Consider the following 27,803-nt stretch of genomic DNA (forward strand, 5'->3'; position numbering starts at 1 on the left):
CTGACTCTGGGGTTGCGGCACTCATCTCGCTCTATAGGCTGAGGGAGCCGGCGTTTGTCCGCAGACAGCTTCCGGGTTATGTGGCCAGCATGACTAAGCCGCTTCTGGCGAACCAGAGCAGCACACGGAAACACCGTTTACCTTCACGCTGGAGCGGTACCTATTTATCTACTTGCACATGACGTGCTTTCGAACTGCTAGGTTGGCAGGAGCAGGGACCGAGCAACGGGAGCTCACCCCGTCACGGGGATTCGAACCGCTGACCTTCTGATCAACAAGTCCTAGGCTCTGTGGTTTAACCCACAGCGCCACCCGCATCCCTGGTTAAACCTACTATAGAACCCTGAAAAACGAAGTTGCCTTATGGTGACTTAGACAGTTGGTCCATCTAACTCAACACTATCAACTGTGATTGGCAAAGGTATTCTTGATCTTTAAACTCCAGGATGGGTAACTTCTGGCCCTCGAGTTGTTGGACTCCAACTCCTATCATCCCTCATCATTAGCCATGCTGGCTGGGGCTGATGGGAGTTGGAGCCCAATAGCAAGAGGATTGAATGAGCTCAACCCCAGCTTTAACTGGAGATGCTGGGGACCTCTGCTACTGAACTATGAACCTTCATTTGAAAATAATTACCAGAGGTGAGCATACATAGATGCCACAAACCATGATGTCTTTCACATACAACTTTAATATGCTGAAAAATTACTGTCCATCTCCAGCCTAAGAGGGAAGAGATGTTGACAGGATGATAAACAGTTATGGTTTAAAGGCATACATGGAACAGCTGTCATATCACAGTTGTGCTTTGTGCAGGCAGGCTTTACACAGAGAATGGTGTACATCATGTCAGTACTGTGTCCACTACTGCAAAATAAATCAACGAAACTACTTAAAATAATTTTGCACATAGTTCTTGTTAGCAGTATATGCCGCTCTATGAATATGTCACAGAAATAATAAAAATTTGACCACAGTGGCACACCTAAGTCCATAGAGTGTTTAAGGATCATTCACAAAGTCAGAGAGCGGTTTGTTTCTTCATTAGACCACCATCACCCTCAGGTACAAAGCTGTATACTGACAATGCAAGTTTTAGCACCACAGTAATTCCTTTTTATTTATTTTTAAACCTCTGCCACGATGGCACTCTTAACTCCAACTGTGGTTGGTAAAATAAGATATAAAACATTTAAAACAAAAAGTGCCATAAAACAGCTGCCATCGAGTCTATCACTCAGGGAGGAAAATCAAAAGCGTCACTGGGAAACATCAGGAAGTATCTGAATGGCCTCATAGAAATGCCTATCTGAATGCCCTGAACAACAAGAGGTAGAGCAAAGCATCACCCTCCCATTGAAGGAAAAACAGTCACTTAGAGCAGGGATGGGTAACCTAGCACCCTCTACAGCAGGCTTCCTCAACCTTGGCCCTCCAGATGTTTTTGGCCTACAACACCCATGATCCCTAGCTAGCAGGACCAGTGATCAGGGATGATGGGAATTGTAGTCTCAAAAACATCTGGAGGCCTGAGGTTGCGGAAGCCTGCTCTACAGGTTGTTGAAAATCCCATCATCCCTAACCTTTGGCCAACATCTGGAGGCTGGAGGGCCACAAGTTCCCCAACCCTGGTTCAGAGCTTTCTTAATGCTAATAATAATAATAATAATAATAATAATAATAATAATAATAATAATAATTTATTTATATGCCGCCCATCTGACTGGGTTCCCCCAGCCACTCTGGGCGGCTTCCAGCAAATTGAAACACAATACACTCGCTTTAGCTATTTTCTCAGCACGTTGCAACATTGAATGCATTATTTGTATTTGTTCTTTTGAAGTGAAAGGTTGTGGTGATTTTATTTCTAAGCATGACACTGTTTATTCAATCGGGTGGTATTTTTGGATCATGATTTGTCAAGACTATGTTCATACTGTAAGGAGGGCTTAGAAAGCTTTAAAAGCCTTAAGCCTGTCTTTTATAGGAATGTTTTATAACAGCTTGTCAAAATATCATGTGTCTCCATTTCTCAGGCCCAACACTCAAGCTAAAAGCACTTAAGAACCAAGCTCTTTTTGTTTTCCATTCACCCTTCACCTTTCCTTTCTTCTGGCTTCCTATTCTGGGAAAGGAAGCTGTCACACATACACAATCACCTTTTAAAAAGAGACATTTCCTACCTGTAGGGCGCAATTTTGAAACACAATTTTAGTAACCAAACAAATGTTCTTTGTTTGATTTCTATATTATGCTGCAGTGCTTTCCACTCAAAGATGTAAGATGTAGGAAGCTTCCTTTTTAGCCATTCATAAAGTGACTGAATGGCGGGACACTTGAAAGCAGTCTTGGATGAAACTGATTATCTTGACTCATTTCAGTCCTGGTTCAGATCCTACTATGAACCTTGGTCTCCCTGATGGATAAATTTAAGATAAGGATAAGGAGACGGTTAAGCAGAGTGTGACCTTGATGTTTTTATTTGGTGTCTCTGTGGTTTTTGATACTATTGAGCTGCTCAGAGTGGCTGGGGCAAGCCAGTCAGATGGACAGGGTACAAATAAAATCGTCGTTGTCATCATCTTCGTGAACTGAGTCAGTGAGAGATGTTTTGACAGCACTGTTTTAAAATGCTTTTGATTGTATCTCCAAGTTCAGTTTCAAATAATAGCACTGGGCGATTATTTGGGGGCCCTTGTTACTTTTGCTGTGCAATACCACAGGGTGCCATCTTGTCCTCAGTGCTCAGTGCCACCTCTTTTTCTCTGTAACATCTGATTCAGGGAAGACCATGCAAGACCTGGACCAGTGCCTGTACTTAGTGGTGGACTAGAATGAGGACCAATAAATTGAGTCTGACCCTGGCAAAACAGAGGACCTAGTCTTGATAATTAATTGATTACCTGCTTGGGTTGGGGTCATATGCCCTTTGAAAGACTTCTGATTCAATCTTTGTCACCAGTGGCCCCAGTGACCTTACCAGATTCAACTAATAAGGCATCTACAGCCCAGGATAGCCTGACCACTGTTTCTTGAGGTTGGCCCACAGGCTGAATTTAGTGCAAAATGCAGAGGCTGAACTACTCACTAGGGCAGGCTGAACTGCTCACCACCACCACGTTATGCTACTGCTGAAAGAAACTCACTGGCTGCCAATTAGCTACCAAGCTAAGTTGAAAGTGTTGGTTAAATCGCTTTAAGAAGGACATGTTGGCTCAATATATTTTAGACACATTGAAAGTCATGTAATATTTTTGAACCTAAATTTTAATTAATGTCTACTTTGGCAACTACTGTCAACTCCCCAATACTCCGTGTTTTTTGTTTCCAAGCTACTCATATCCGCTTACAAAGCTTAGCAGAATATGCTGTAATGTTTTTGTCCTTAACCAGTGTGATCTTAGATGTACAATGCTTCACAGTTCAACCAGTTTTGGAAGAACACCCTCAGTTCAAAAATAAGCCAGTTCCCGATCAGATTATCACGTGAGTTTATGTATTTGTTGAAACTGATTGTATAAAAATGCTTGAGAGTGGCATAGTCAGTGGGTTATCTTCTGTCTGGCTTCCCTACCAGCTAGAAATCTAAAAGGCAAGCCAAACTTCAGATGGAATGTAGCCTTTCATAACATGAGGAGCTTTAATCTTTATACCATTCAGGATCCCAGTATTTGTTGGAACACCTCTTCCAATGTGAACCTACTCAAACAGCAAGAGAATCATCTAGGGCACTTCTCTGGGTGCCCTTGGCAAGAGAGGTTCAGAGGGTGCTGGCAAGGGAGAGGACTGTACAGAAAAAAGAGTGCAAAGGACACCTACTAAGCAGAACTAGAAGGTGGTGAGCAGCAAAAGGAGGCTGGTAGGACCTGTTATCAGCACACAACTGTGTTGGTGACTTGTGGGTGTCATTTGGTAGTCCACCACACCTCAACCAGGATGATGTATCAGCAGAGTATGTGGAGCCCTAGCAGAGTCTTCAGAGATTTCTTGCTCCCAATGGAACAGCCTGTTCCAGATTCCTCTCCCATACAGTTCACAGTAACAAAGTATTTACTGTCTCCAGACACATGACAAATCGAAACACTACTATTTACTGTATACAGTTCTTTTGATCTTTGAAGTAAACATACTTATGTACAGATCCACAACCACCACACTAGGTAACGCTGCTGTGTAAAACCCTCAGCCTCTTCCCCTGACTCATAACAGATTCAGAGTCAGACCCAGGTCAGGATATAGAAGTCTGAGGCACTCTCTTTTCCATTTCAGCATAGAGTATCAACAGGACCTACAAAATGCACTTTGTTCTAATTTTTTATTTTTTATTATTTTTTATTTAATCCATGGAGGATTAAAAGGATTAAAATGCAAAATACCGTGGAGAACAGGATGTGTGTAAGCAAGTGCTCTCTGCTTACAATATGGACTACTGGACCGGGTTTTTCCCCCTTAGGTCAAATGTTTGAACCCTACCCTGTCACAGCCATGGAGCCCAACAACATATAGAGAACCAGTTTTTTTTGCTTCACATACAGACTTAAATACCAGTCAATAAATAACATGTTTAGTTCATCAAATGTTAACTCCAAAGAGATCCTCCTTATATAAGTAACTTTTAAAATTGGCAGCATAAGGCACTTCCCAGTTGTATCTGTTAGCTAATTTAAAGACTCTTCTACCATGAGACACACAAATTGCTACCCTAATAAGGGACACCTTGAAATGATGCACTGCATAAGTCTTTGTATCTGTCCTTCCATCTGTCATGTTGCCACTGCTATGTTTATTTCCCCACCCCCACCCTAGTCATTAAGCGGGAAACCTGACACTGAACCACCAATCTAGCTAATGCTGCCAAAAGCAGCTGATTGAAGAGAATGATAATTCAAATGTAATGCAATAGCCATAATCTATTAGATGGAACCTTTTGAGCTTTTGTTTCTTCTGATCATTTGTGCTGTAATGGGAGGATGGCAAGTATATCACGGTGCTAACTTGGGAGGGAAATTAGCTAACAATAAAGCCAACATCAGTGAATGTGCTCCAGAGTGGCCAGATGCAAAAGGCAAAATGTACCTGCTAAAATGTCCTCTTCTACACAATTATTAAAGCTGTAGGATCCCTGCCCACTTTCCCATCTCTGCCCACCCTAATGCATTCTCCTAGCGCCCTGGGATAATTTCTTGGCTGCTTTGGGGGAGCTGCAACTCCTAATCTTTCAAGCCACACTTCTCCCTACTAATACTTCTTTCTCCTTTTTTTACTTGACATGTCATATTGAATGTTTAGCCTTATTCAGATGTTCTTTGTCCCTACTGGTCAACATGGGAGTGAGTAGCAGGGATGCACCAAGCCTTTGCATGCCAGTTTCTTTGTTCAAAGAACAGTCTGTAGAAATATGTCCTTTGTCTGTACAGCTTCCTCATGATCCAGAACCTCAATGGTTTGGGATTCTTTACCAATTTACCAATTATAGCTGTATATGTGAAGTTTCCACGTACAAAGGCTAGATGACTGGCAGATAGGTGGGGCAAGCCAGAATTTGACCTGCTGTCTGGAAAATGTTCCTCATCACAGGGCTAGCGGGTGTGGCTATTCAACATATATTCAACAAGAGCACCTGAATAGGGCTTTTGACCCCCTCATTACTATATTTTGTAATTGAGGTTATGGTCAAATCTTTCTGTTGTTTCTTCATCAGTGTCTAAGATTCATTTCTTCTCTACCTAAAGCCTTCATCCATTGTGATCTCGTTCCTATTGTTTGCTGGGTAGAAATAATTACAGTAGTACCTTGGTTCCTGAACTCAATCCATTCTGGAAGTCCATTAGACTTCCAAAATGTTTGCAAACCAAGCTGTGGCTTCCGATTGGCCCCGGAGACAATGTTGACAGCCGAAATGGACCTTTGGCTTCCCAAAAACGTTTGCAAACCGGGACACTTACTTCCGGGTTTACAACATTCAGGAGCCGATTTGTTCAGGAGCCAAGTTCCCTCTTGCTGCTGATGTGGCATTAGCTCTGGTCCAGTAAACTGGTAATTGGAGGGAGCAGAAGGCACAGTTTGCTGTTTATGATCATAGCAGTCACCCAAATCATGGGCATCAACATCTGTACAATGATGCCTTCTTTCCCTTCCATTATTTTCCTTCTCCATAGCTATGAAAATAGCTCTGATGGTGATCATAGCTCTCTGCTCCCATTTGAGTCACCTTCTAGACTTACACAGGTGCCTCTTTGTCTTCTTTCTCCTCTTTTGCACACTCTGGGCTCAGAAACTTCTACTGTCTGTCCTTTTGACTTCCTATTCTCGGCCCAGTATACCTGAAGGAGCGTCTCCAGCCCCATCGTTCTACACGGACACTGAGATCCAGTGCCAAGGGCCTTATGCCAGTTCCTTCACTGCGAGAAGTGAGGTTACAGGGAACGAGGCAGAGGGCCTTCTCGGTAGTGGCGCCCGCCCTGTGGAGCGCCCTCCCATCAGATGTCTAAGAGATAAACAACTACCTGACGTTTAGAAGACATCTGAAGTTTAGAGAAGTTTTTAAGGTCTGGTGTTTTAATGTATATTTAATCTCTGTTGGAAGCTGCCCAGAGTGGTTGGGGAAACCCAGCCAGAAGGTTGGGGTACAAAGAACACTGGTCAACAACAAATTTGTTGTCTGCATTCTTTCAGTTGATTTAGGACGAATCTGATGCGCTGAATCCAAAAATCACATTGGTTTTGCTCAATCAGGTCAAGTTTTTGAGCTATGGCCACATGTCATTTTTTTACATTTTTGTTCACATGTACGCTTGTGTGGAGCATTTTAGAAGAAGTTGGTGGGGGTAAAATGCCATGTCGAATAATTGTTTTGATTGGAAATGATTATTTTGATGACAAGAAGTATTCAGGTCCGATAGTTCTGGGTGATTATGTCAAAAAGGGATCAGTTTGAAGTCATAAAATCTCAAAATCTTCCATAAATTGGTGTAGCAAAGCATAAAGTTGGGGGATCAAAACTAAGTTATTGGGGCAGCCGCCCCACGAAGTATCCTGATCTTCAATCAGCATGTCGTCCTGTAGCTCACTGTGATGAAATTCCAGTGCCTATCTTCGGAGAACTTCCTGACATTAGTGATGAAGATGCCTCCAGTATTGAAGGACATGAAGAAGAAGTGGTTCTTGAAGATGATGCTCCACATCCATTTTCCCAAACTGAGTTGAATGATCTAGTTCGTGACCTCAGCTTGTCAAAGGACTCTGCCGAACTGTTGGCATCCAGATTGAAAGAAAAAAACCTCTCTGACAGTGCTCGCATCAGCTTCTTCCACAACAGGCATCAAGAGTACCTCCGTTTTTTCTCAGAAGAGAAGGACTTGGTGTACTGTGCAGATATTGTGCAGCTTCTGCTCAAGCTTGGAGTGCCACAGTACGAACCCAAAGATTGGAGACTGTTCATTGACAGCAGCAAGCGATCACTGAAATGTGTTCTGCTACACAACGGCAACCAGTTTGCCTCTATACTCCTGGCTCACTCGCGTACACTGAAGGAGAACTATGAAGCGGTGAAGTATGTGCTGGAGAAAATTGGTTATGATCAGCATAAGTGGTTTATTTGTGTTGACCTGAAGATGATGAACTTTTTGTTGGGACAATAGTCTGGCATCACCAAGTACAGTGGTGCCCCGCAAGACGAATGCCTCGCAAGATGGAAAACCCGCTAGACGAAAGGGTTTTCCGTTTTGGAGGTGCTTCAAAAAACGAATTTCCTATGGGCTTGCTTCGCAAGACGAAAATGTCTTGCGAGTTCCTGCGGGGTTCCCCCCCCTTTTTCTAAGCCGCTAAGCCGCTTATCTGCTTATCCGATAAGCCGATAAGCCGCTAAAAGCCGCTAATAGCACTAAGCCGCTAAGCCGTCAATGGGCTTGCTTCGCAAGACGAAAAAACCGCTAGACGAAGGGACTCGCGGAACGGATTAATTTTGTCTTGCGAGGCACCACTGTACCCATGTTTTCTGTGCATGTGGGATAGTAGGGACCGTGCTCAGCATTACACGAAGAAGGACTGGCCTGTGCGGGAGGAATTGGTGCCTTGCAAAAAAAGGAACGTCATCAACGACCCTCTGGTGGACAGAGACAGAATACTCTTCCCACCGCTGCACATCAAGCTCAGCTTAATCAAGCAGTTCACCAAGGCTCTGGACAAGGATGGTGACTGCTTCACTTACTTGTGCCATGCTTTTCCAGGATTGACCATGGAGAAGTTGAAAGCTGGCATCTTTGACAGTCCTCAGTTCCGTCAGCTTATCAGAGATCCAGAGTTTGGAAACTAAATGAACGAAGTGGAACTGGAAGCATGGAAGGCATTTGTTCTGGTAGTGAAGAACTTTCTTGGCAACAATAAGGCCAGAAACTATGCAGAACTTGTCAACAACATGCTGACTGCTTTCAGAAACCTGGGCTGCAACATGAGTGTCAAGATGCACTACCTATTTTCACATATGGACCGGTTTCCTGAGAACCTGGGTTCAATGAGTGACGAGCAGGGGGAGAGATTCCATCAGGACATGAAAGAGATGGAGACCAGGTATCAGGGTCGCTGAGACGCAGTCATGATGGCTGACTACTGTTGGACTCTGAAGAGAGACCTCCCTGCCGCTGAGCATTCCTGGAGTTCCAAGAAACGGAAGTTCAAGCCCTGAAGTTTGAAAAATGGTGAAGCAACATGCAGTTTACGTGTACAGTGGTGCCTCGCAAGACGAAAAGAATCCGTTCCGCGAGTCTCTTCGTCTTGCGGTTTTTTCGTCTTGCAAAGCAACCCTATTAGCGGCTTAGCGGATTAGCGCTATTAGCGGCAAAGCGGCTATTAGCGGCTTAGGAAAAGGGGGGGGGGAGTGAAAAAAATCGCAAGACTCGCAAGATGTTTTCGTCTTGCGAAGCAAGCCCATAGGGAAATCCGTCTTGCGAAGCGCCTCGAAAAATGGAAAACCCTTTTGTCTAGCGGGTTTTTCGTCTTGCGAGGCATTCGTCTTGTGGGGCACCACTGTACTTACCTTTATCAATGCCCACCATTCAGTTTACAGTAAACCTGACCTGATGGAGAGAAACGGATGCCATTTCCTGATTCAGCAGTGCAAAAATACCCTAAATCAGTTGTAGAAATCTAGACAACATTCAAAAAGTAAAAAATTGTTGCCCAGTGAATAGATGATTATGGTGATGATGATGATGTCTGGAACAGACATGGTCCATCTGGTTACCCGTTCTTCAAGCCCCTCTGCTACTAGGTCTGCATGGATGTTGCTTTTGTGCACTTCCTCCTGCCAGTTAAATGTCTTTCACTCCTCTTGATGCTCCATTACCTTTTCGTGTCTTAGCTCATAAACAATGACTGTATCACTGTGTCACTTCTAGCCAAAGACTCAGGCAATTCAGTTTTGTATATTAAGCATCTCATACTGTTTGGAGTTATACGTTCAGGACCTGCAACAAAATGTTGCACAGTCGAGTACTCTTGTTCAGGATGCCAGCCAGCCATGCCTTTGCCCCCGGTTTTCCATTTCCGCTCTCCCCCAAGTCAGTTTGTATTCCATGCACATTGATCCTGCTTGGTCCTCCTTGAGCAGTTTTGAGCCTATCTCCTGCCTTAGATTTGTACTTTTGCGAGCCCTGGAGTTCCCCCAAGCCTTCCTCTTATACATTGATAGCGCCATTCTGGGAAACTGGCCTGTGAGTTTTCCACTGGAACTCAAGGAAACGCTTCATGTAGCTGATGAAGTGGACCGCAGTCCACAAAAAGATTATACCGTAATAAATTGGTTAGTGTTTAAAGCACCACATGACTTGTTGGTTGTTTTTCCATTGATCTTGGTGGGGCTTACTTCTGAGCAGACATATATGGGATTGCCTTATTTTCTAGTTAGACTTTTATAATTAAACTAAGACAGCTGGATCTGAAACAGATATCACTATCCTGACTTCAGAAACGTGATTAAGAAGGTGAGTTTTCCAGCCATCATGATTAAGAGAGTGAAATGCATTGGGAATAAAGGGATTATTATTATTATTAGTAGTAGTAGTAGTAGTAGTAGTAGTAGTAGTAGTAGTATTAAATGATTGCAATCCAACATCTTCTGGGCAGACTAGTTTGCCAGCTTACAGTCCAGAGCTCCTCACTCAGTGAAGGAGCATGAGTTCTCAGATTCAAATTTTAGACTCTCTAGTTCAACCCGATCTTAGGTATTAGGGAAGAGCCCTGGAAATATATTTGCCATGAAGACAGTCAAAGTAGATAGTACTGGGCCGGTGGGCATCAATTATCTTCTCAGTTTGGTTCATGTGTGTTTAACTGTGTCCGCCTTCCCCACTTTTGTCTTCTATGTGCCTGACTGACTGAATGGCAACAAATTAGTAAGAATCATACACTTCTTATTAATAGTTATCCATGTTTAATTCTGAAAACCTTTGTGGAAAATCAAAGTACAAAAGATATCATAGCCTACATTTCTCCCCTGCTCTTTGTTTTGCTGATGACAGGGTTGAATGGAAACATGGGTACACAACAAGGAGTCAAAGAATAGCTGTAAAATATCCAGTAGAAATAGAAAACAGCTGCATGTATTGTTCTTTAAGTCCAATGGGAGGAAACAGCACCTATTACATTAACTTGCATGTATTTTACAGTCACTATGGTATTCTAAAATCATAATAGGCACAATGCGCACACACACACACACACAAAGAGAGAGAAACATTTGGACAATATTAAAAATAGATAATATAACTATTTTGGGGGGAAACAGGAACATCCTTACACTAATACATTTGCTGTCACTTAGAGAGAGGTTTTCAGAAACCAATTGTGAGCAGCATTATTACATATGAGATTTTTAGAACAGAAAATAAAAAGTTAATTTTGGTAAAACAATATTCTAAAGATACAAGAACAATTTTGTTCATTTTCATGTAGCTATGATGGTTCCTTGTTGACCCTTAAAGCAGTTGGATTTAATTGTGATTATATAGGGCATGGAGCATCATTAAATAACATGGATTCTGGTGCTCTGGCATCACTTTCAGTAAGATTTTTTTTCCTTCAAGGCTTGCCTACCCTTTGCAAACCAGAATTGTTTTATGGCTTCATGCTTTTGAGTGTCTAGATTTCTGCACTGTAAGTGGAATTGTCACAAGAGGTGATCTTGTTATGTCTGCAAAGTGGTTGAAATATCACATGTATCAACAAGGAACATATCATCTGCTTCACCAGGTCATTTACAGCTCACCATAAAACATAGTGCTTTATGTCTGTCCATAAAAAAAGGTGGCGGAGAGAGGATTGATAGATTGGCAACAGGAAACAGCAGCATCTGCAGAGTGAGATTTCAGCAAATTGCCATTCAGAATCATTGAATAGACTTGTTTTTTGACCTTAGAAAATGTTGGCATTTTTTTGGTTTTTGAATAATACTTTTAACAAGTGTCATCATTTCACTTTCCCCTTTGTGCCAAATCGCTCTGTTAGTTAATGCAAGTCCCCTTCCCACACCATTTTTCTGTCTTCTCTCCTCCCTGAACCCCAAAACTGCCAGCCTCTGAGTCCTCACTCCAATGTTACCTTTGCAATATGGACCAGAGCTGCCTGCAGTGAGTTAACGGTGCTGTAACTAAAAAATAAAATAAAAAAATACATTTAATTATTTTACTTGCACATTCAATGGAACGTAAAGCAAACATGCAATTGAAGAGTTTTGTAATACTTCTTTTCTTTCAGCTTTTACAAGTGTAACCATGTGCAAAGATTCCACTACTCAAGACCAGTCAGAAAAGGGTCTGTTGACCCCGAAAATGAATTTGCTGTAAGTATTTCCCCCCTCCCCCAAGTTATGTTTTCAGAATGACCAAGATTGCAAACATTAGTTGTGCAGAGACGATGTGTGGCGAAGGCCACGGCTGAACTGCAGGCTATGTTACCAGCAGAAAAATTGGAATCAGTGTACAAATGGGACAAGAGTAGGGTACCTCAATAGCACCATTAGAGCCAAGTGTATCTGGTCTTCTAAAACAGTTGGTTCCTTGGGCCTCATCTGCTATTTGGGAAGATAAATTTAATCACAATTGGGCCTGAGAAAGAAACAAACATGCATTTCCTCCTGACTACATAGAATGCTGCTGCCAAAGAGAACATATTTCCACTATTCCTGGTGGGTATACTGGTAATATCCAGGGCAGATAAAGTAATAAATGATTTGTTGGTCATGACATACAATGAATCTTTTGCTCCAGATAATCTTGGTTCAGAATCCAGTATGTTATTTACTCAACTACCCTGTTTCTTTTTCGGTGCTTGACTTTCCCTTTGTTTACAGCTTGCATAACAGTGGCCTAGTTTAAAATTGGATTTAGAAAAAGGCCTTTTCTATGTTTGCATTTTTATTGCTGTTACAATGTTGATGTGGAGCAAGGAGGGGAGCAGCTTACTGCTATTATTTACATTTTTGTTCCAGTACCCTTAACGTCCTAACATTAAGGTTTCACTACTCCCTATTTCCTCTGTGTGTCTTTTAACAGTCTATGTGGATTGAGAGAACATCCTTTGTTACTGCTTACAAGCTCCCTGGAATCCTGCGTTGGTTTGAAGTTATTGCTATGTCACAGGTGTGTATTTGAATTCTGATTAGGGTTAATACAGTTTAATTCACAAAAATACACATTAAATACACTCAGCACTATTTCAATGGAAAGCCAAAGGGGAGACACCAAAGGGTGTTGTCCCTTGGGGGGTGGCACTTTGGAGGTGGAACGAGGGCATTGCCAGCCCCCTTGTGCTAAAAATATGGTTTTAATGGGGATGGGATTTTAACTTGGGTGGGTGTTGTTTATTTTTTTGGGGGGGGGAGTTGTTTTAAATTGTTCTTAAGTGTTATATGTTAATTTTTGTTTTGTATTTTTATTTTTTGCTTTATATAGCTGATTAATATTCTAAAGCCTTTTAAATGTGTTTATGGGAGGGGGGTTATTGCTTTGTTGTTTTTGTTTTAAGTATTTCCTTGTGTTTTTACCTTGTATTTTTATCCTGTGAACCACTCTAAGATCTTGTGATGAATATTATAAATCTAATAAACAACAACAACAACACACTATGTTACCAGTGAATTCATCCTTAGTACTTAACAAGGGTTGGGTTCCCTCCCTCCTTCTTGATATTGGCAATTCTGATTTTTTAAAAATATGTTTTGGAGTTGACCCTGCATTTTGAATGCAGAATTCACTCAAGATTTTTTGAAGCACATCTATTTAATAGATAGGTAGTACAATTTCAGATTACACAAATGATATTCTTGATTTATTTCCCCACAGACTACCATTAGCCCCCTGGAAAATGCTATTGAAACAATGTCTATGACCAATGAGAAGATTCTGGCCATGGTTAATCAATACCAAAGTGATGAGAACCTTCCAATTAACCCTCTGTCCATGCTTCTGAATGGAATTGTTGATCCAGCCGTCATGGGAGGGTTTGCTAAATATGAGAAGGTAAGGTTTTGAATAGTTGCTTTTAAAATTAAAATAATGCTTTGATTTATTATATCAACAACACAACCTTGGAGATATCATTGCTTGTTCTAATGTGAGGAAGAAAGACGGAATGATCTGTTTTCTGCTTGCAGGCTTTCTTCACTGATGAGTACATCAGGGACCACCCTGAGGATCAAGAGAAACTAAACAGACTTAAAGATTTGATTGCTTGGCAGGTAATACAATGCTGGGCACAATTCTCTAAAGCTTTTTCTGAATTTCTTCCCTGCCTCTTCATTTATTGATCTTGTTTCTAGTGGAGCAGCATAATGTGATTTTACTTGTATAATATGCACATGTTTTCTCTTAATATATTTTTGTAACAAAGTAGGGAATAAAAGTGACTGGCTCTGCAGTATGTAATTAATATTACTGAGAAGGAGCTTTTCATAAAGGCTTTTAATAATAATAATAAATTCTTTAAAAGTGTTAGTTGGGATGAAAGAGCAGCCTCATCATGAAGTTGAATTGACATATTCTGGACTTTCTTTGCCCAAAATATGCTAACCCCTGATCTGATGTAACAGGATTGTGGAAAAACCAGTGGACCCAATTCAAAGGATCTTACTCTTGTTTACATCTCATTGAAATCAATGGAAATTACATTTGTCATTGCTAACTTGTTCCATTGATTTCCATAAAACTTAAACTTTCTTTCCCTTTGGTCTGAAGTATATGTTATTGCTGTGAAATATCTCACAAAACAAGGAGAAATGGAAATACAGTGGTGCCCCGCAAGACGAACGCCTCGGAAGTTTTTCGTTTTCTTAGCCGCTTCGCAAGACGCATCTCCCTATGGGCTTGCTTCGCAAAATGAAGCTTGCCCCGCAAGCTCCGGGGATAGCGGGGAAGCACAGCGCACCTTCCCCGCTGTCCCCGGACCTCTTTTGAAGCAAGGGGCGGCGGGGAGAAGATCGCTTCTCCCCGTTGCCAGCCCCGCAATCTCCGGGGACAGAGGGGAAGGCGCGCGCCTTCCCCTCTGTCCCCGGACCTGTTTAAAGCAAGGGGCGGCGGGCAGAAGATTGCTTCTCCCCATTGCCAGCCCCGCAATCTCCGGGGACAGAGGGGAAGGCGCGCGCCTTCCCCTCTGTCCCCTGACGGTCTCCATAGGAACGCATTGATTGATTTTCAATGCATTCCTATAGGAAACCGTGCTCCGCAAGACGAAAAACTAGCAAGAAGAAAAAACTTGCGGAACGAATTAATTTTGTCTTGCGAGGCACCACTCTAGTTAAAACTGACCACTTTCATCCAAAGAATGATTGGCTTTTACTGGCTAATTTCAAAGCATTTTAGGAGTTAGACATCTAGATTTAGGATCCATGAAGTTCCATTAACTTGCTCCTACCTTATAACATACAGGAAAGGAAACTATCCTATTGTTTTAAAATATGTGTGTACAGATCAAGTGCTAGGCTGTAATCTTAGGTATAGGTGTGGGTAGGAGATCAAAGTGCACCAAGCTTGAGATCTTTCAGAAGTTTTTGCTATAACCACATACAAATAATGGAACAAATAAAATGCTCTTTCCATTTAATATCAATATGCCAGTTTAGCCAAGTGGTCAGGCGCAGTTCAAACTTCCAAAATACGTCCAGTTGTGTGGTTGTGCTTCCATGGCCTGTGCACGTAGCTGCCTAGTATGATGGCCTGTCTTGGCAGCAATTCTGTAAACCTTTGTTGCAGCCAGTCTTGTTAAGGTTCTGATGGAAGATTCTACTGCCTGTTTAACGTATTATACACTTTTGAGAAAACCCAGTGGAGTGTTAACGCCCTACAAGAAGATAGGAAATATACGGTAAATCCCATACTGACTCTGCAAGGGTAGGAAAATGGACTATAGCTGAGGAACGAGCAACATTAAATAGTTGTACTATTTCCATAGCAAGTATTCAGTGGGAACCATTAAAAATTACAGTGGTACCTTGGTTTACGAACTTAATCCGTTCCGGAAGTCCGTTCTTAAACCAAAGCATTCTTAAACCAAGGCATGCTTTCCCATAGTGGACTCAATTTATAAATAGAACACACTCAACAGGAAGCGAAACATGTTCTGCTTCCAAGGCAAAGTACACAAACCAAAACACATACTTCCAGGTTTGCAGCATTCTTAATCCAAGTTGTTCATAAACTAATCTGTTCTTAAACCAAGGTACCACTGTATTCTGATTTCCAACAGAAATATGTCCAGGGCTGATTGACGACTGTCTGTTTTTTACATCTGTATTTTTCCTTTTGTAGAAGCAGAGTCTCATTTTGTGTCCTACATACAAAATAGACTAATTTTTATTTTGAGGAGTTGCTTAAAAATTGTTTATGGGATCTGGAATGGTGCACTGACCCTTGTCAAAAACAACTGAGTAGATTGCAGAGAAGAGCAGGTAAAAAGCTAAAATCATCCCAAACCTCCTATGAGTCAGTTAGCAGGATTTTAAAAATGACCTCTGAAGTGATCCTTCACTTTTCAATAGCATAGCTCTGATTCAGCAAGGTGGCAAAGTAGATTCTAATACGGCTGATGTTACACTTTTGCCTATATTCTTGAAATAAAAGATAAAGGGAAGAGGCCAGCTGCTAATAGCAAACACAGAAAAGAAGGTTTTGTGTCATAAAAAGGATTAACTAATTCAGAAACTTCCAGTGCACATGGGACTCTGAGGAAAGCCATATACGCATGATTTTGCATGTGTGGGTTCTACACTGATTTCAGTGTCCAACTAGGCTTTTGGGGTATAGAGGAAGAGGACTATGCAAGCAGTTGTTATGTGCATATATCAAAGGGCCCTCCATGCATAAATATCTGATATTTCTCCTTTATCTCAAAATGCTTTGTTATTTTGAAAAAGAGAAATATTGAATTTAAAACTTACCTTGCAGGACTTTAGAGAGGGATGCTAGGCAATGTCATAGAAAGAGCATAGCTTTTGCTCAGACGTTGGGGAGAAATAGCCCTCATTGGTTCCCTTGTTATTAGCAGCTACAGCATGAGGGGACGGGAAAACCAAGAGCAATCAGATCTCCTGGAAATATCACTTTCATTTTTATGTTCTTGTCAATTATTTAATGTTGCAACAAAACTACATGAGGGATGCAGCATGATGGCAAAGTTTCCTTTTCATGAGCTAAATGTTTATTGCTGCCAGTCTGTTCCCGGGTAAGCACCAATAATTGTCAGTTTCTTCCTTCCTTTGTAAATCAACAAGAACAATGCTGTTTGCTGTGATAGTTACCCAGAGTGTTTATTCTGTGGGTGCTGTAAGTGTATGCAAGAAAATTTTTAATCTCAGGCATAAGGAATTGCGTCTTTCCTTCATTTAGATGTCTAAATATTGTTTGCATAGGGCTGGAGAAGGCAGCAGCACAGGATAAAGTGAAATGGTGGTCTGCTGCAGCGTATTTTTCCAGTTACTAATCTGGACTGATTAAGCGTGCCCTGGCACATTATGTTCAGAGCCTAAACGCTTTTGAGTCCTTGCTCTCATTATGTGTATTAAAACTAGATGAAATGTAATAAAGCCTCCCTCTACCTAAACCTCTACTTGTCTGTGATCTTCCTCAGGAAACACACAGAATCATAGAACTGCAGTTGGAAAGGACCCCAAGGGTCATCTAGTCCAACCTACTCCAATACAAAAATCTCAACACACGGTCTCCCATCCAATTTGAAACCATACTGGATGCTACTTAGCTTTGTAAATGTGCTCACTGTTGTATTGCTGCACCACCTACCTCTTATTATTTAGAATTGTCTTCAGTTTACAGTAAGATGCCAAACTGCTGTTAAATGTTTCCAAGGATGTAAATAAAAGTCAGTTGGCAAATATATTACAATTCTTGGCTATATTGTGGCAGGATTTTTTTTTACACATTCTGTAGATCAGGGAGATAACGTGGCTAAACTTCTTCCTGCTGTTCCTTCCCAGATTCCATTTCTTGGAGCTGGAATTAAGATCCATGAGAGGAGGGTTTCAGATAGCCTTCGTCCTTTCCATGAGCGTATGGAGGAGTGTTTCAGGCACTTAAAGGTCAAAGTGGAGAAACAATATGGTGTCAGAGAACTGGTAAGATCCCCTGCTTTTACTTCTCTATTTTTACTTCTATTTTAGCTGCTTGAAGGGGGACGGGGAAGGAATCAATGACCATCGGACTGTAAGGTGCAGCCTGTGATATGAAGGCACTACAGCTTTCATCCAGCAGCCAGATCCACTTCTGGGGCACCAGGCTTCCCCTAGCGGAAAGCTAAGATCCTTCTGTTTATGTGAAAGCTATTCCACATAGTTAGGGAGCTGAATTAAAAACCTTATGAAAGTTTGCCGGCCAAGACCTAGAGCCCCTGCTTCCTTTCCTCTCCTCTGTCTGTAATTTTTAATAGCTTAGAGCTTTGATCCAAACTGAATATCCAGGGGTCCTGGTTCTTGGAAGATTCCAGCTGTTTGCTGAATCTGCTTCTGAAGCAAGCTCTATAATAAAACATAAATGCATTAGCTGTGGCTAAAATGGTTGTATAAAAAGGCTGTGCAATAGAATTAGCCACTATGTGTTTCTGACAGCTCTTGGAGCACAGCCAACTAAATAGCCGAATAATTAGATGAAATGTTTGATAGCATTAGGAATGAGAGGGTTGTTGTATATGGAAGAGAATTTCTGCTCTTGCCTGGAACACACTGCCCTTGCAGGTTGTAATGGTCTGATTTGGTTTTACTGAAGAAAGGCTTTGTAGGTGGTGAATTTTTAAGCTTATTCCTTGGGGGAAATTACATGTCCTAAGTCCCAAATAATGCAAATTATGGCTATTTGTCTACTTTGTGTGCATATAGCACAATAGCCATAATTTGTAAATGTCCCTTGTATTAACTTAATAAACTAGCTTCAGAATCCATAGTTGCCTTTAAACAATCTTTGGACCCCTGTTTGAAAGCCAGAATAAGATGGGATTCAGTAATAGCAAAATTACAATCTGCTAAAGTCTTCTTCCCAACCATAAATGGGGAGGAGAGGGGGGTGCACAAACCTGACACATTGCTCAGGCTTTTTCAGTATTGTCCACATGGCAGCACTGAAGCATATTTTTGCATTATGAATGACTAGAGCCAGTGTCAGCTTGGTTGAACAGTCCTTGTCACTTTCAGGTCAGCTAAAATGCATCCAGGTTCTCCCGGCTACACTTGCATTTTGCCTGAGCTGCTCTCACTGGGAGCTTGGTATAAATAGATCCCGATTGCTGATTTGGGTCTCATTGCAAGATGAGTTAATTTAACCTGGGCTTTAGCAAACCATGGGGAAGTTCCCAGAGTCTGACATGCACAACCTAACATAAAGCACATGGATAAGATAGCACCCTGGCTCTAGTGTTTTAAATGTAAAGCAAACTACTAGTGTGGTTTCTTCACTCCCTTTAGATTAGAACATCTCCCAGCCTATTCTGGGTTCCAACTTGAGCTGAAATTTTGCATGCATATCAATGCAAAAATGAAAAGTAATTTCCTTCAAGTATATGTTGCAAAATGAAGTATTTCATCACTTCTGAATACGTTCCACATAAATTAATATGCTTGGGGGATGCCAATATTTAATATATATTCCAATACATATAAAAGCCAATGAATTCAAAGAGCAGACCCCTTCTGGTTTTATCATCTCTTTGGCTGGCTGGTGTGTTCTCTTTACCTGTAAAATGTAGCTGTGTGATTGTGTCTTCTCTCTGAACCTGGGGTTCACCAGATGAGAAGCAATTCCCACTGCATATAAAATGTAAAATGTATTTGAAAATAAACTTGGGAGCTCTAAATGGCTTTCCTGAGTCTCTTGCCGGAGGTGGCTCTCTGAGTGAAATGAGACAGCGTCAGAATGGAGCCTGAAGTATGAGATTACATACCAATTTCCATAGAGGCTTCATAATATCTCTGAAATCTGTTTGTGTGTGTGTGTTTTTTTTTTTTTTAAGGCCTGACTTTCAAGTATTAAACGCAGGGAGGTGGCAGGTTTTTACACCATATACATATTGAGAATAGCTTCTCTGCCTTAATGCTAGGTAACTGAAGAAATTTCTACTTCTTCGATAATGTGAGCTGAAAATAAAGGGGGTGATCTAAGTTCAAAATACAGCTCAGTTGGTCATGGATTGCACTAGCCCCGGAGACTTGATCTTTTCTGGACATACTGAGCTGCTGTAGGCAGCTTTTCTCAGGCTGATCTGTGGGTGAATGAAGAAAGTCCTCAGCCAGCAGGAATTATTTTAAGTACAAACGCAAAATCATGCAAAGTCAGGAACCCTTGGAACTGCCCCCTCCCTTTAAGGCTGCTTATTGGGGTCTGGACAGGTTGTGGAAGGGACCCAGCAGCTTCCCAGGCCCCAGTGAGCATGACTGCATCTTCCTTGCCTGCCTCTGGGATGCTCCCAGAGCCCTTGCACTTCCTTCATGGAGGCCAGTAAGGAAGGCACAGTCATGCTTACTGGGCTTTGGGAAAGTGGAGCAAGGACTCTAGGATGCTGTCAGAGCCCTTGTGCTGCCTTCCCAATGCCTGGTAAGCGAGGAAACCCCACTGGGTGTGCAGTTGGGAGGAAAAATAAATATATGGAGAGCAGGGAATGGTGGGTTTTTTCTGCTCTTCATTTATTAATTTATCTCCATCACCACCTGTATAAGGTTGCGATTGCGTAAGTGAAACAAGTGCAACTTGCAAGTTTACTGTAGCCGCCTCCTTTACATTTTCAAGGTTGGTTAGAAAGAAAAATAGAGACCCTTGCATGCTGTCTGGTTCATTTTTCAAAAATAGGGTGTAGTGCCAGTATACAGAGTTTCTCCTTGAACAACTGAAGTCTAAACATTAACTCTCTAAACCAGTTACAGTAGAAACACCAAGGTTAGAAAAAAGAACAAGATGCAGGGAAAGGGTGTGTTAGGTTAATATGCCATCACTGAACCTTGCTGAGCTCCAAGTTGAGCTACCTTTATGTCTTCAATACATGTTTTCCACTATTATCTTCCAACAACACACTGTTTATTTTCCACTTAATTTGCAAACTTTACAAATGGGATTAAATCAAAGGAAAACAAAATCAAGGGTTAAATGCCTTGCTGAGGTATTTGAGTTTTATCTGTTCTACCTCATGGTAAATACCGATCCCCCTTTCCACCAGGGAAGATTAACTACCTTATATTTCCTATTCAGCCGGATTTTGACGATAGGCGAGTTGGTCGGCCAACATCTATGCTGCGATCGTATCGTCAGATGTCTATTATTTCCCTGTCCTCTATGAATTCAGACTGTGCTACACCAAGCAAGACTACTGCAGAAAGGTGAGTTTTATACTGACCGCTCCATACAGATATGGCAGGAGTTTTCTCCTTCTCCTCTTCCTTCCTTCTCCTTCATCTTCCTATTACAATGTCACGTTGTACAGCAAAGTTACCAAAGCAGCTTAATAATACTACAGAGAATTTTAAAAACTTACACTAGAGCATAATAGTAATCGTATACTAGCTCCCAACCATTCCCCAAGTACATCAGCATAATGATGATGATCTAAAACAACAAGCTAGCAAACAATCAAAAATCAAGTAGCAGGAGACAAAATTAACCAACAAATGCTTAGGAGTAAAGAGAGAATGGAACAATTCTCTGAAAGGCACTGCGGTTCCAAATCTGCATATTATGTTTTTGTATTTTATGCTCGAAGACGCCCAGAGTGGCTTGGGGACCCAGTCAAATGGGCAGGGTACAAATAACAAAATTATTATTATAGATCAAAACCTGTACTTTGAACTGGGCCCAGAAACACAGTGGAAACAAGTGCAGCCAGACCAGAGTTGCTTTTATATGTTCAGACTGCCTGGTCCCTGTTAAGATTCTGTCCACTGAATTCTGAACTAGCATGCAATGGCTTAGCTGAGACAGTAAGAATCTTGAGGAAATACAGCATGTGATGACTCAGCTGAGAAAGGTTTTTTAATCTTTTATATTTCTTAGGGAAACCCATTTCAATACTAAAAGCTACTTTTGAAATTTGCAACGGCAATCTGACTACATAGATCACTGGTGAACCTTTGAAGACTTACTAATTCTCATTCCAGCACTACTTGCTACTACAGTGATTTCAGGAGTCATAGCCACAAAAATACCGTATTTTTCGCCCTATAGGACGCACTTTTTCCCCTCCAAAAATGAAGGGGAAATCTGGGTGCGTCCTATGGGGCGAATGCAGGCTTTCGCTGAAGCTTGGAGAGCGAGGGGGGTCGGTGCGTAACGACCCCTCTCGCTCTCCAGGCTTCAGGAAGACATCCGCAGCCTAGGCAGCCCTGTGGGAGTTCCCGCAGGGCTGTCTAGGCTGCGGATAGCAGTCTGCTTCCTGGACGTCGGGCGCCCTGAAAGCAGAGCTCCCGGCGCTTCGGGAACACATCCACAGCCTAGGCAGCCCTGCGGGAGGTCGTGCAGGGATGTCTAGGCTGCGGATAGCAGCCTGCTTCCCGGAGCGTCGGGCGCCCTGAAAGCAGAGCGCCCGGCGCTTCGGGAACACCTCCGCGGCCTAGGCAGCCCTGCGGAGTTCCCCGCAGGGCTCCCCACGCTGCGGATAGCAGCCTGCCGCCTGATGGGCGGGGCGCCCTGAAACAGAGCGCCCCGCGCGCCGGACAGACATCTGCAGCATGGGGAGCCCTGCGGGAGTTCCCCACAGGGCTCCCCACGCTGCGGATAGCAGCCTGCCGCCCAGCGGGCAGGGTGCCCTGAAGCAGAGCGCCCCTCGCGCCGGGCATACATCCGCAGCGTGGGGAGCCCTGCAGGAGTTCCCCGCAGCGTGGGGAGCCCTGCAGGAGTTCCCCGCAGGGCTCCCCACACTGCGGATAGCAGCCTGCCGCCCGGCGCGCGAAGCACCCTGAAGCAGAACGCCCCGCCCGCCGGACAGACATCCGCAGCGTGGGGAGCCCTGCAGGAGTTCCCCGCAGGGCTCCCCACGCTGCAGATAGCAGCCTGCCGCCCAGCGGGCGGGGTGCCCTGAAGCAGAGCGCCCCTCGCACCGGGCAGACATCGGCCAGCCCCACAAGCTCGGGGGACAGCAGGGAGGTGCAGCGCCGCCATCCCGCTGTTCCTCGACCTGGTTCGGTTTCCCCGACCTGCTTTTGGGGGGGAAATAAAGGGAATTTTTTTCCCCTTTATTTCCCCCCCCCCAAAAAAAAACTAGGTGCGTCCTATGGGACGGAGCGTCCTATGGGATGAAAAATACGGTATGCATTAGGCAAATGAAAATATGTGTGCTTTATTCACAGAGAAAACATGAGAGCTTGAAAACACACAGTTTTTAAAACATGAGTGTTGCCTTCCTGGATTATCTGTCCATGTATTTTAAGATAATGTGGTAACTTCTAACTGGGCACCATTGTCCTCCAAAGTAACATAGGAAGTCCCCTAATTATGATGATGCCAAAGATGTTCTGTTAATTAATACATTCAGCTAATGAACTATCCTGGAGTTGCTACATCACCAATAGACAGTGAAGAAATAAAGCCTAGAATTATTTAAAAAATACTAGTGATTTTATTGTTTTAACTGTATTTCAAATATTCTTTTAACTCTTATTCTTTTTGTTTTCTTGGATATGTTAACTAAGGATATTTAAATTTTGCATGCATTTTAACCATGGATTGGTTTTATAGTTGTAAACAGCTTAGAAGCCATTTGGGCATACAATCAGTATATAAATAAATTGCAAATCATAACAAAAAATTGCTGTACCATTGTTACCTATTTATATGCAGTTTGTTTTTCTTACCCCCAGAAGTATTTAGAGCGGACATTTCAAGTGTTTTGTTTCTGGTCCCAAGCTCTCCTCTCTCACCCTAGCACAGGCATCCCTAAACTCGGCCCTCCACTACAATTCCCATCATCCCTGACCACTGGTCCTGTTAGCTAGGGATGATGGGAGTTGTAGTCCCGAAACAGCTGAAGGGCTGAGTTTGGGGAAGCCTGCCCTAGCATGAGATTCAAACTTATTTTAGCCATGCCCTGAACTCTTCACCACAACTTCCAGTACCTTACCTCTGCGAGAGTCTTCTGAGCTCACCTGCTGTTTATTGCTTTGTTGTCACTTCTTGTTCCATTCATTTCCTTTCAGCTGCATTTGTGCCACTACAAAAAAAGACTACATAAAGGTACTTTCCCCAATAAACCTGCTCTGACCCTCATCTTCTATTCTCCTCCATCAGCTTCATGCATATACCCACCTGAGGAAATCCCGAGCTGTCTTGCACAATGGGCCTGCAATGCTGCACAGAATCATCTTTCAATATAGGAGCAGTGCTATGGGCATAATAATTAAAAGTGCTTTGCCTCAATTTCTATCCTCAGCTTTGAACTGGAAGTCCTGTCTCCCAAGGCTACCAAGTCAGTGTCAGATGAGAATGTACGCCTGGCAAGCCCCCTGCCTGAAGTTAAGCTGAGAAAGTGCAGGAAGAGAGCAAAGAGAAGCAGTGTGGTCTTTGCAGATGAAAAAGCATCACCTGAACTTCTTGATATGAAAAGTGTACGTTGTTATAGATGAGTAGTCTCATTATAATTCTGAAGTACAAACTGTCAATTTCATATTAGACGTATGTTTTCTGGACAGTATGTGTCCCTTAAAGTATCAGTGTCCATGAAAGAAAAAGATGTGGTTTTCTTGCAAGATGTGACACTCATCTTGGTAAGTGGTGGAAGATACATTTGCTTAATGGAACATGTCAGGTGTTGCTGAACGCTAACTCCTAGCATCAGCCCTAGCAGGCAAGGCCAAGGATGTTGGGAGTTGTAGTTCAGCAACATCTGGAGGGCCAAAGGTTCCCCACATCTGGTATAAGTGAACCTGTATAGTTACAGTACGCTTAACAATCAAGGAGGCTGGGAATATATCCTGACCTAAACTAGATTATTCTTTTTTTTTACTGTTGGTGACAGTCAGATTGTTTGTTTGGTGGGAGGTTGTAGCAGTGATCCAGAAGAAAGGAGTTGGATGCACATTTGTGGTCCTGATTGCTGCTGGATACTTTCAAGAGGGATAAGTGGTCATTATGAATCTTCTTAAGGAAATTAAATATTGTTAGGGCATTGCAAACTGTGCTCTATAAACAGTGCCAAGCTGCAGACTACACCATTGGCACCTTTTTGTGCGATCTATCATTTGAGCACTTTGATCACACTAATCTGTCATCAGCCTGACTTGCATTGCACAATTTTATAACATCACCCCTAAGAACCAAATGTTTTTGAGTATTAAAAAAGCAACGTCATTAAAGCAAAAATCAAAAACAGTTCAGTAAAGAAGCCTCATCTAATTTAGTTTACTATCCAGAAGCAAAGCTAACTAAAAATCACTTTGAATCATAAATCCTTTGGAAGAATTGTTACAAAGGACATAAAGTTCTATCCCAATATAATCTGTTTAAGACCCTATTAAATGGTCATCAGCTTCATTTACTGTTCACCCCAGGAGTAAATTGACTCCCTTTTGTGATCACATAAAATGTAAACATGCATAACTTTCAAAATTCAATAATTCTAAATATGTTTCATATGCTTGCTGAGATCAGTATAAAATTCAGTTTTTAAAGACTATCATGGCATAAATGACTAAAACTTAATTTGTGCCTGCCAAGCAGATGTTGAACAGATTTAGAGTGTTGGCCACACCTTCGCCAAATAAAGAAAGATGCGGTAGAGAAGTGAATATGACATCAGTTATTTAACCTTCAGAAATTTAGCAAGTGTCCTTGAGCATGTATGTCTAATTACTATGACTGTGGGATTTTTCTAGCTTTCTGTTGGTGATGTCCTATAGATCAAAGCTTCTGCCTCATTTCAGTTTTGTGACAGGGTAAAAACCATTAGAGTTAGGCAGAAGCTCAGGGACAGCCGAAACAGCTGCTGGCTGTTCCCCCTGAGACCCCAACCATTCTCCTCTGTTGCCAAATGACCTCTTCCTCCCCCCCCCATCCGCCCCAAACCAGCCTACTGCTCCAGGTGTGGGGTGGTCAATACTTCACCAGTGTTGTAGAAAGATCCAGTCTATTTGGCTTCTGTGCATGAAACTGTGTGTTGGGAGTGAAACAAACTACAGCCCCGGGTTAAGACCTAATGCCATATTAAGAGTTGTGGATTCCCTCCCCACTCCTTGCAACAGTGGAAAAGAGTGAAGTGGGTATGTTTTGTTCATATAGAGAAAGTATGTTTACTGTGACATGCAAATAAGGCCATTGTAAGAAAATAGAAGTGTGTTTGGGTGATCTTTCCTCTGCATTCAGTATCTATAAGTAAAGAAATGGAAGTGGCTCCCCTTGCTTGACTAAGTAAGATTTCAAGGATGCTATAACCTCCTTTGTGCCCTTGGGCAAGTCTCATTAGCTTCAAGATAACTTGTACAAAACCTCCCAGTGGACTGTATTTTTAGAGCACAGTTCATATTCTACTGAATTACAGAGGAAAAAACTCCCATTGATTTTAATGGTCTTAGGCATCATACCTGAGTCAATAAAATGACTGCTTGGCTTTACTGATCTTTAGTTATTAAATGAAGCATTTTGCATTCTTCTGGCTTAGCCAGGGGCAGCTTCACTTGTGAGGAAGCAGTAGTCTCTTCAAATAATTGAAAAAAAATTATGTTTGCCAACACAAGTAAAACTTGGACGAATAATTTTACCCTATATGCAACTGTTAAAATCGGTTAATTCCCCCTCCTGAGTACTGAATGATTTGTGTGTTACTGCACAGCTGTCAAGAAAACATGCATTTATGAGTGACACGAATCTTTCTGAACATCTGGGTGTACCTCACAAAACATCTGTTCTCAAGCAAATGAGCTTTGCCAGCCGTTCTATGCCAACCATTCCAGGTAAGGCAATTAGGATAAGAGAATGAGAACTCTGTACTTTGGGGCTGCTAGTAATTAAAATAAAATAAGCTACTTCCATTCACTGTTGTTTTAAAAAAGAACTTCAATCTTTTCAAATTCAAAATGTGTTGAATATTAAGTATTATATTAATGTTTTAGTGCCTAAAGCAGACATTTTGATACAGGCCAAGCATCAACTAATATTTTATTCAATGTTATCTAATCATTATAACGGTTACAATCAGTTAAGATTACTATCACTCGAGTCCTTTAACTATCACTGTGTGTATAGAGTGCACAGACGCAAACACAAGCAATGTGCTCAGATAGTCCTCACAGACATCAGAGCCATTTAGAAACTCACTTTTGTGCCAGCATCACAGTAATAAAGAGTAACAGCAAAATCAAAGGAACATAAATATTTCATTGCTGTTGCAGTTAAGAACTTGTGAAGTGGCGGGACAGGTATTTTGTGCAGCACAGAAAAGAAGGAAGAAGGTTTGGACATATATTTAGCAAGACAAAAACCCACGCCTGATAAATGCAATAATGGAGGCTGGTATCCCACTCCTCTACCTTGCTCTTTTCTCAATTAGCAGTTCTTACTCTTCACTTGATTAACTAAAGCTCTTGTGGACAATTCCCAGCAAACTCCCAGATGCACAGCATCCAAACAAGCATATTAGAGGAGGAGTGAAATTCTTAATCTTGCTGGAATCTTGGGAGCTACCTGACAGATGGGGAGAAGGCCAAAGCCTTCCATTGCACTGGATCTGGACTAGGGCAAATCCTACAAGAGTAGTCATTTATTCTGGAACAGGTGCTTCTGCAGAGATCCTTGGGTAGCAACATTTATCAGTCATCTTGATCCTTGTACATGCACTTGGAATGGAAGCCCTAAGAGGCATAAAGTCTTTTTGCTTTCATAGTTTGTGTCAAGCTGTTTAATTGTTGCCATTGTCCAACCATGGGAGGAAAGGGAGTTACATTTTCTGCATGCCGAATTTTATTATTATTTTTTGAGAATTAATTAATTTGGGCTCTCTCTTGTTACTTCATTATGTACCAGTATTTGCTTGTTTTTAAGGGGTAACTATGTCCGTGTGCTGCCCACCACCTGAGGAACCAAATGCACCACAGAGGATGAGCCAGGCAAGCATCCCTCCTCCCATCTTGGAGCTGGACAGGAAAACTCTAAAAAAGAAGAAAGTGAACCAGCTCTTCAAAACAATAGTAAGTGAAAATTTTCAAGTTGGGGCTTAACTGAATAGTGGCGTCTGATCAGCTTCTAGATGCTGGTGTGCTCCACCTTTTCCCTGAGTTTTCAAAGCAGATCTTGTAACTTGCATTGAAAATGTGAGGGACTGAAGACGCACAACCCGAAAAGAC

General features: G+C 42.1%; 1 protein-coding gene and 1 long non-coding RNA gene across 9 annotated transcripts in view; one reads left to right on the forward strand and one right to left on the reverse strand.

Annotated features, from left to right (window-relative positions):
- Positions 1-27,803, forward strand: part of DOCK2 (dedicator of cytokinesis 2) — a 249,904-nt gene that overhangs the window by 218,758 nt on the left and 3,343 nt on the right. For all 4 annotated transcript variants that reach the window (XM_081852013.1, XM_081852016.1, XM_081852014.1 and 1 more), the window contains 10 exons: positions 3,406-3,487; positions 11,753-11,837; positions 12,550-12,636; positions 13,339-13,515; positions 13,650-13,733; positions 17,481-17,618; positions 20,731-20,858; positions 23,900-24,074; positions 26,294-26,414; positions 27,502-27,647. In XM_081852013.1, the coding sequence (XP_081708139.1) occupies positions 3,406-3,487; positions 11,753-11,837; positions 12,550-12,636; positions 13,339-13,515; positions 13,650-13,733; positions 17,481-17,618; positions 20,731-20,858; positions 23,900-24,074; positions 26,294-26,414; positions 27,502-27,647 (1,223 nt within the window). The remainder of the gene's footprint in view (positions 1-3,405; positions 3,488-11,752; positions 11,838-12,549; positions 12,637-13,338; positions 13,516-13,649; positions 13,734-17,480; positions 17,619-20,730; positions 20,859-23,899; positions 24,075-26,293; positions 26,415-27,501; positions 27,648-27,803) is intronic.
- Positions 1-27,803, reverse strand: part of LOC309336455 — a 65,548-nt gene that overhangs the window by 5,276 nt on the left and 32,469 nt on the right. Inside the window, exons 5-8 of one of the 5 annotated variants that reach the window (XR_014154010.1) lie at positions 23,591-23,680; positions 20,876-20,938; positions 19,225-19,295; positions 17,264-17,575 (exon numbers count right to left, since the gene is read on the reverse strand). This is a non-coding gene — a long non-coding RNA (uncharacterized lncRNA). Of the gene's footprint in view, positions 1-17,263; positions 17,576-17,625; positions 18,018-19,224; positions 19,751-20,875; positions 20,939-23,590; positions 23,681-27,803 lie in introns of those variants that run through there. The other 4 variants (XR_014154012.1, XR_014154013.1, XR_014154011.1 and 1 more) reach the window with 4 other exon arrangements.

Source organism: Podarcis erhardii (genome assembly GCF_964252035.2).
Source record: "Podarcis erhardii genome assembly, chromosome: 2".
NCBI classification, from domain to species: domain Eukaryota; kingdom Metazoa; phylum Chordata; class Lepidosauria; order Squamata; family Lacertidae; genus Podarcis; species Podarcis erhardii.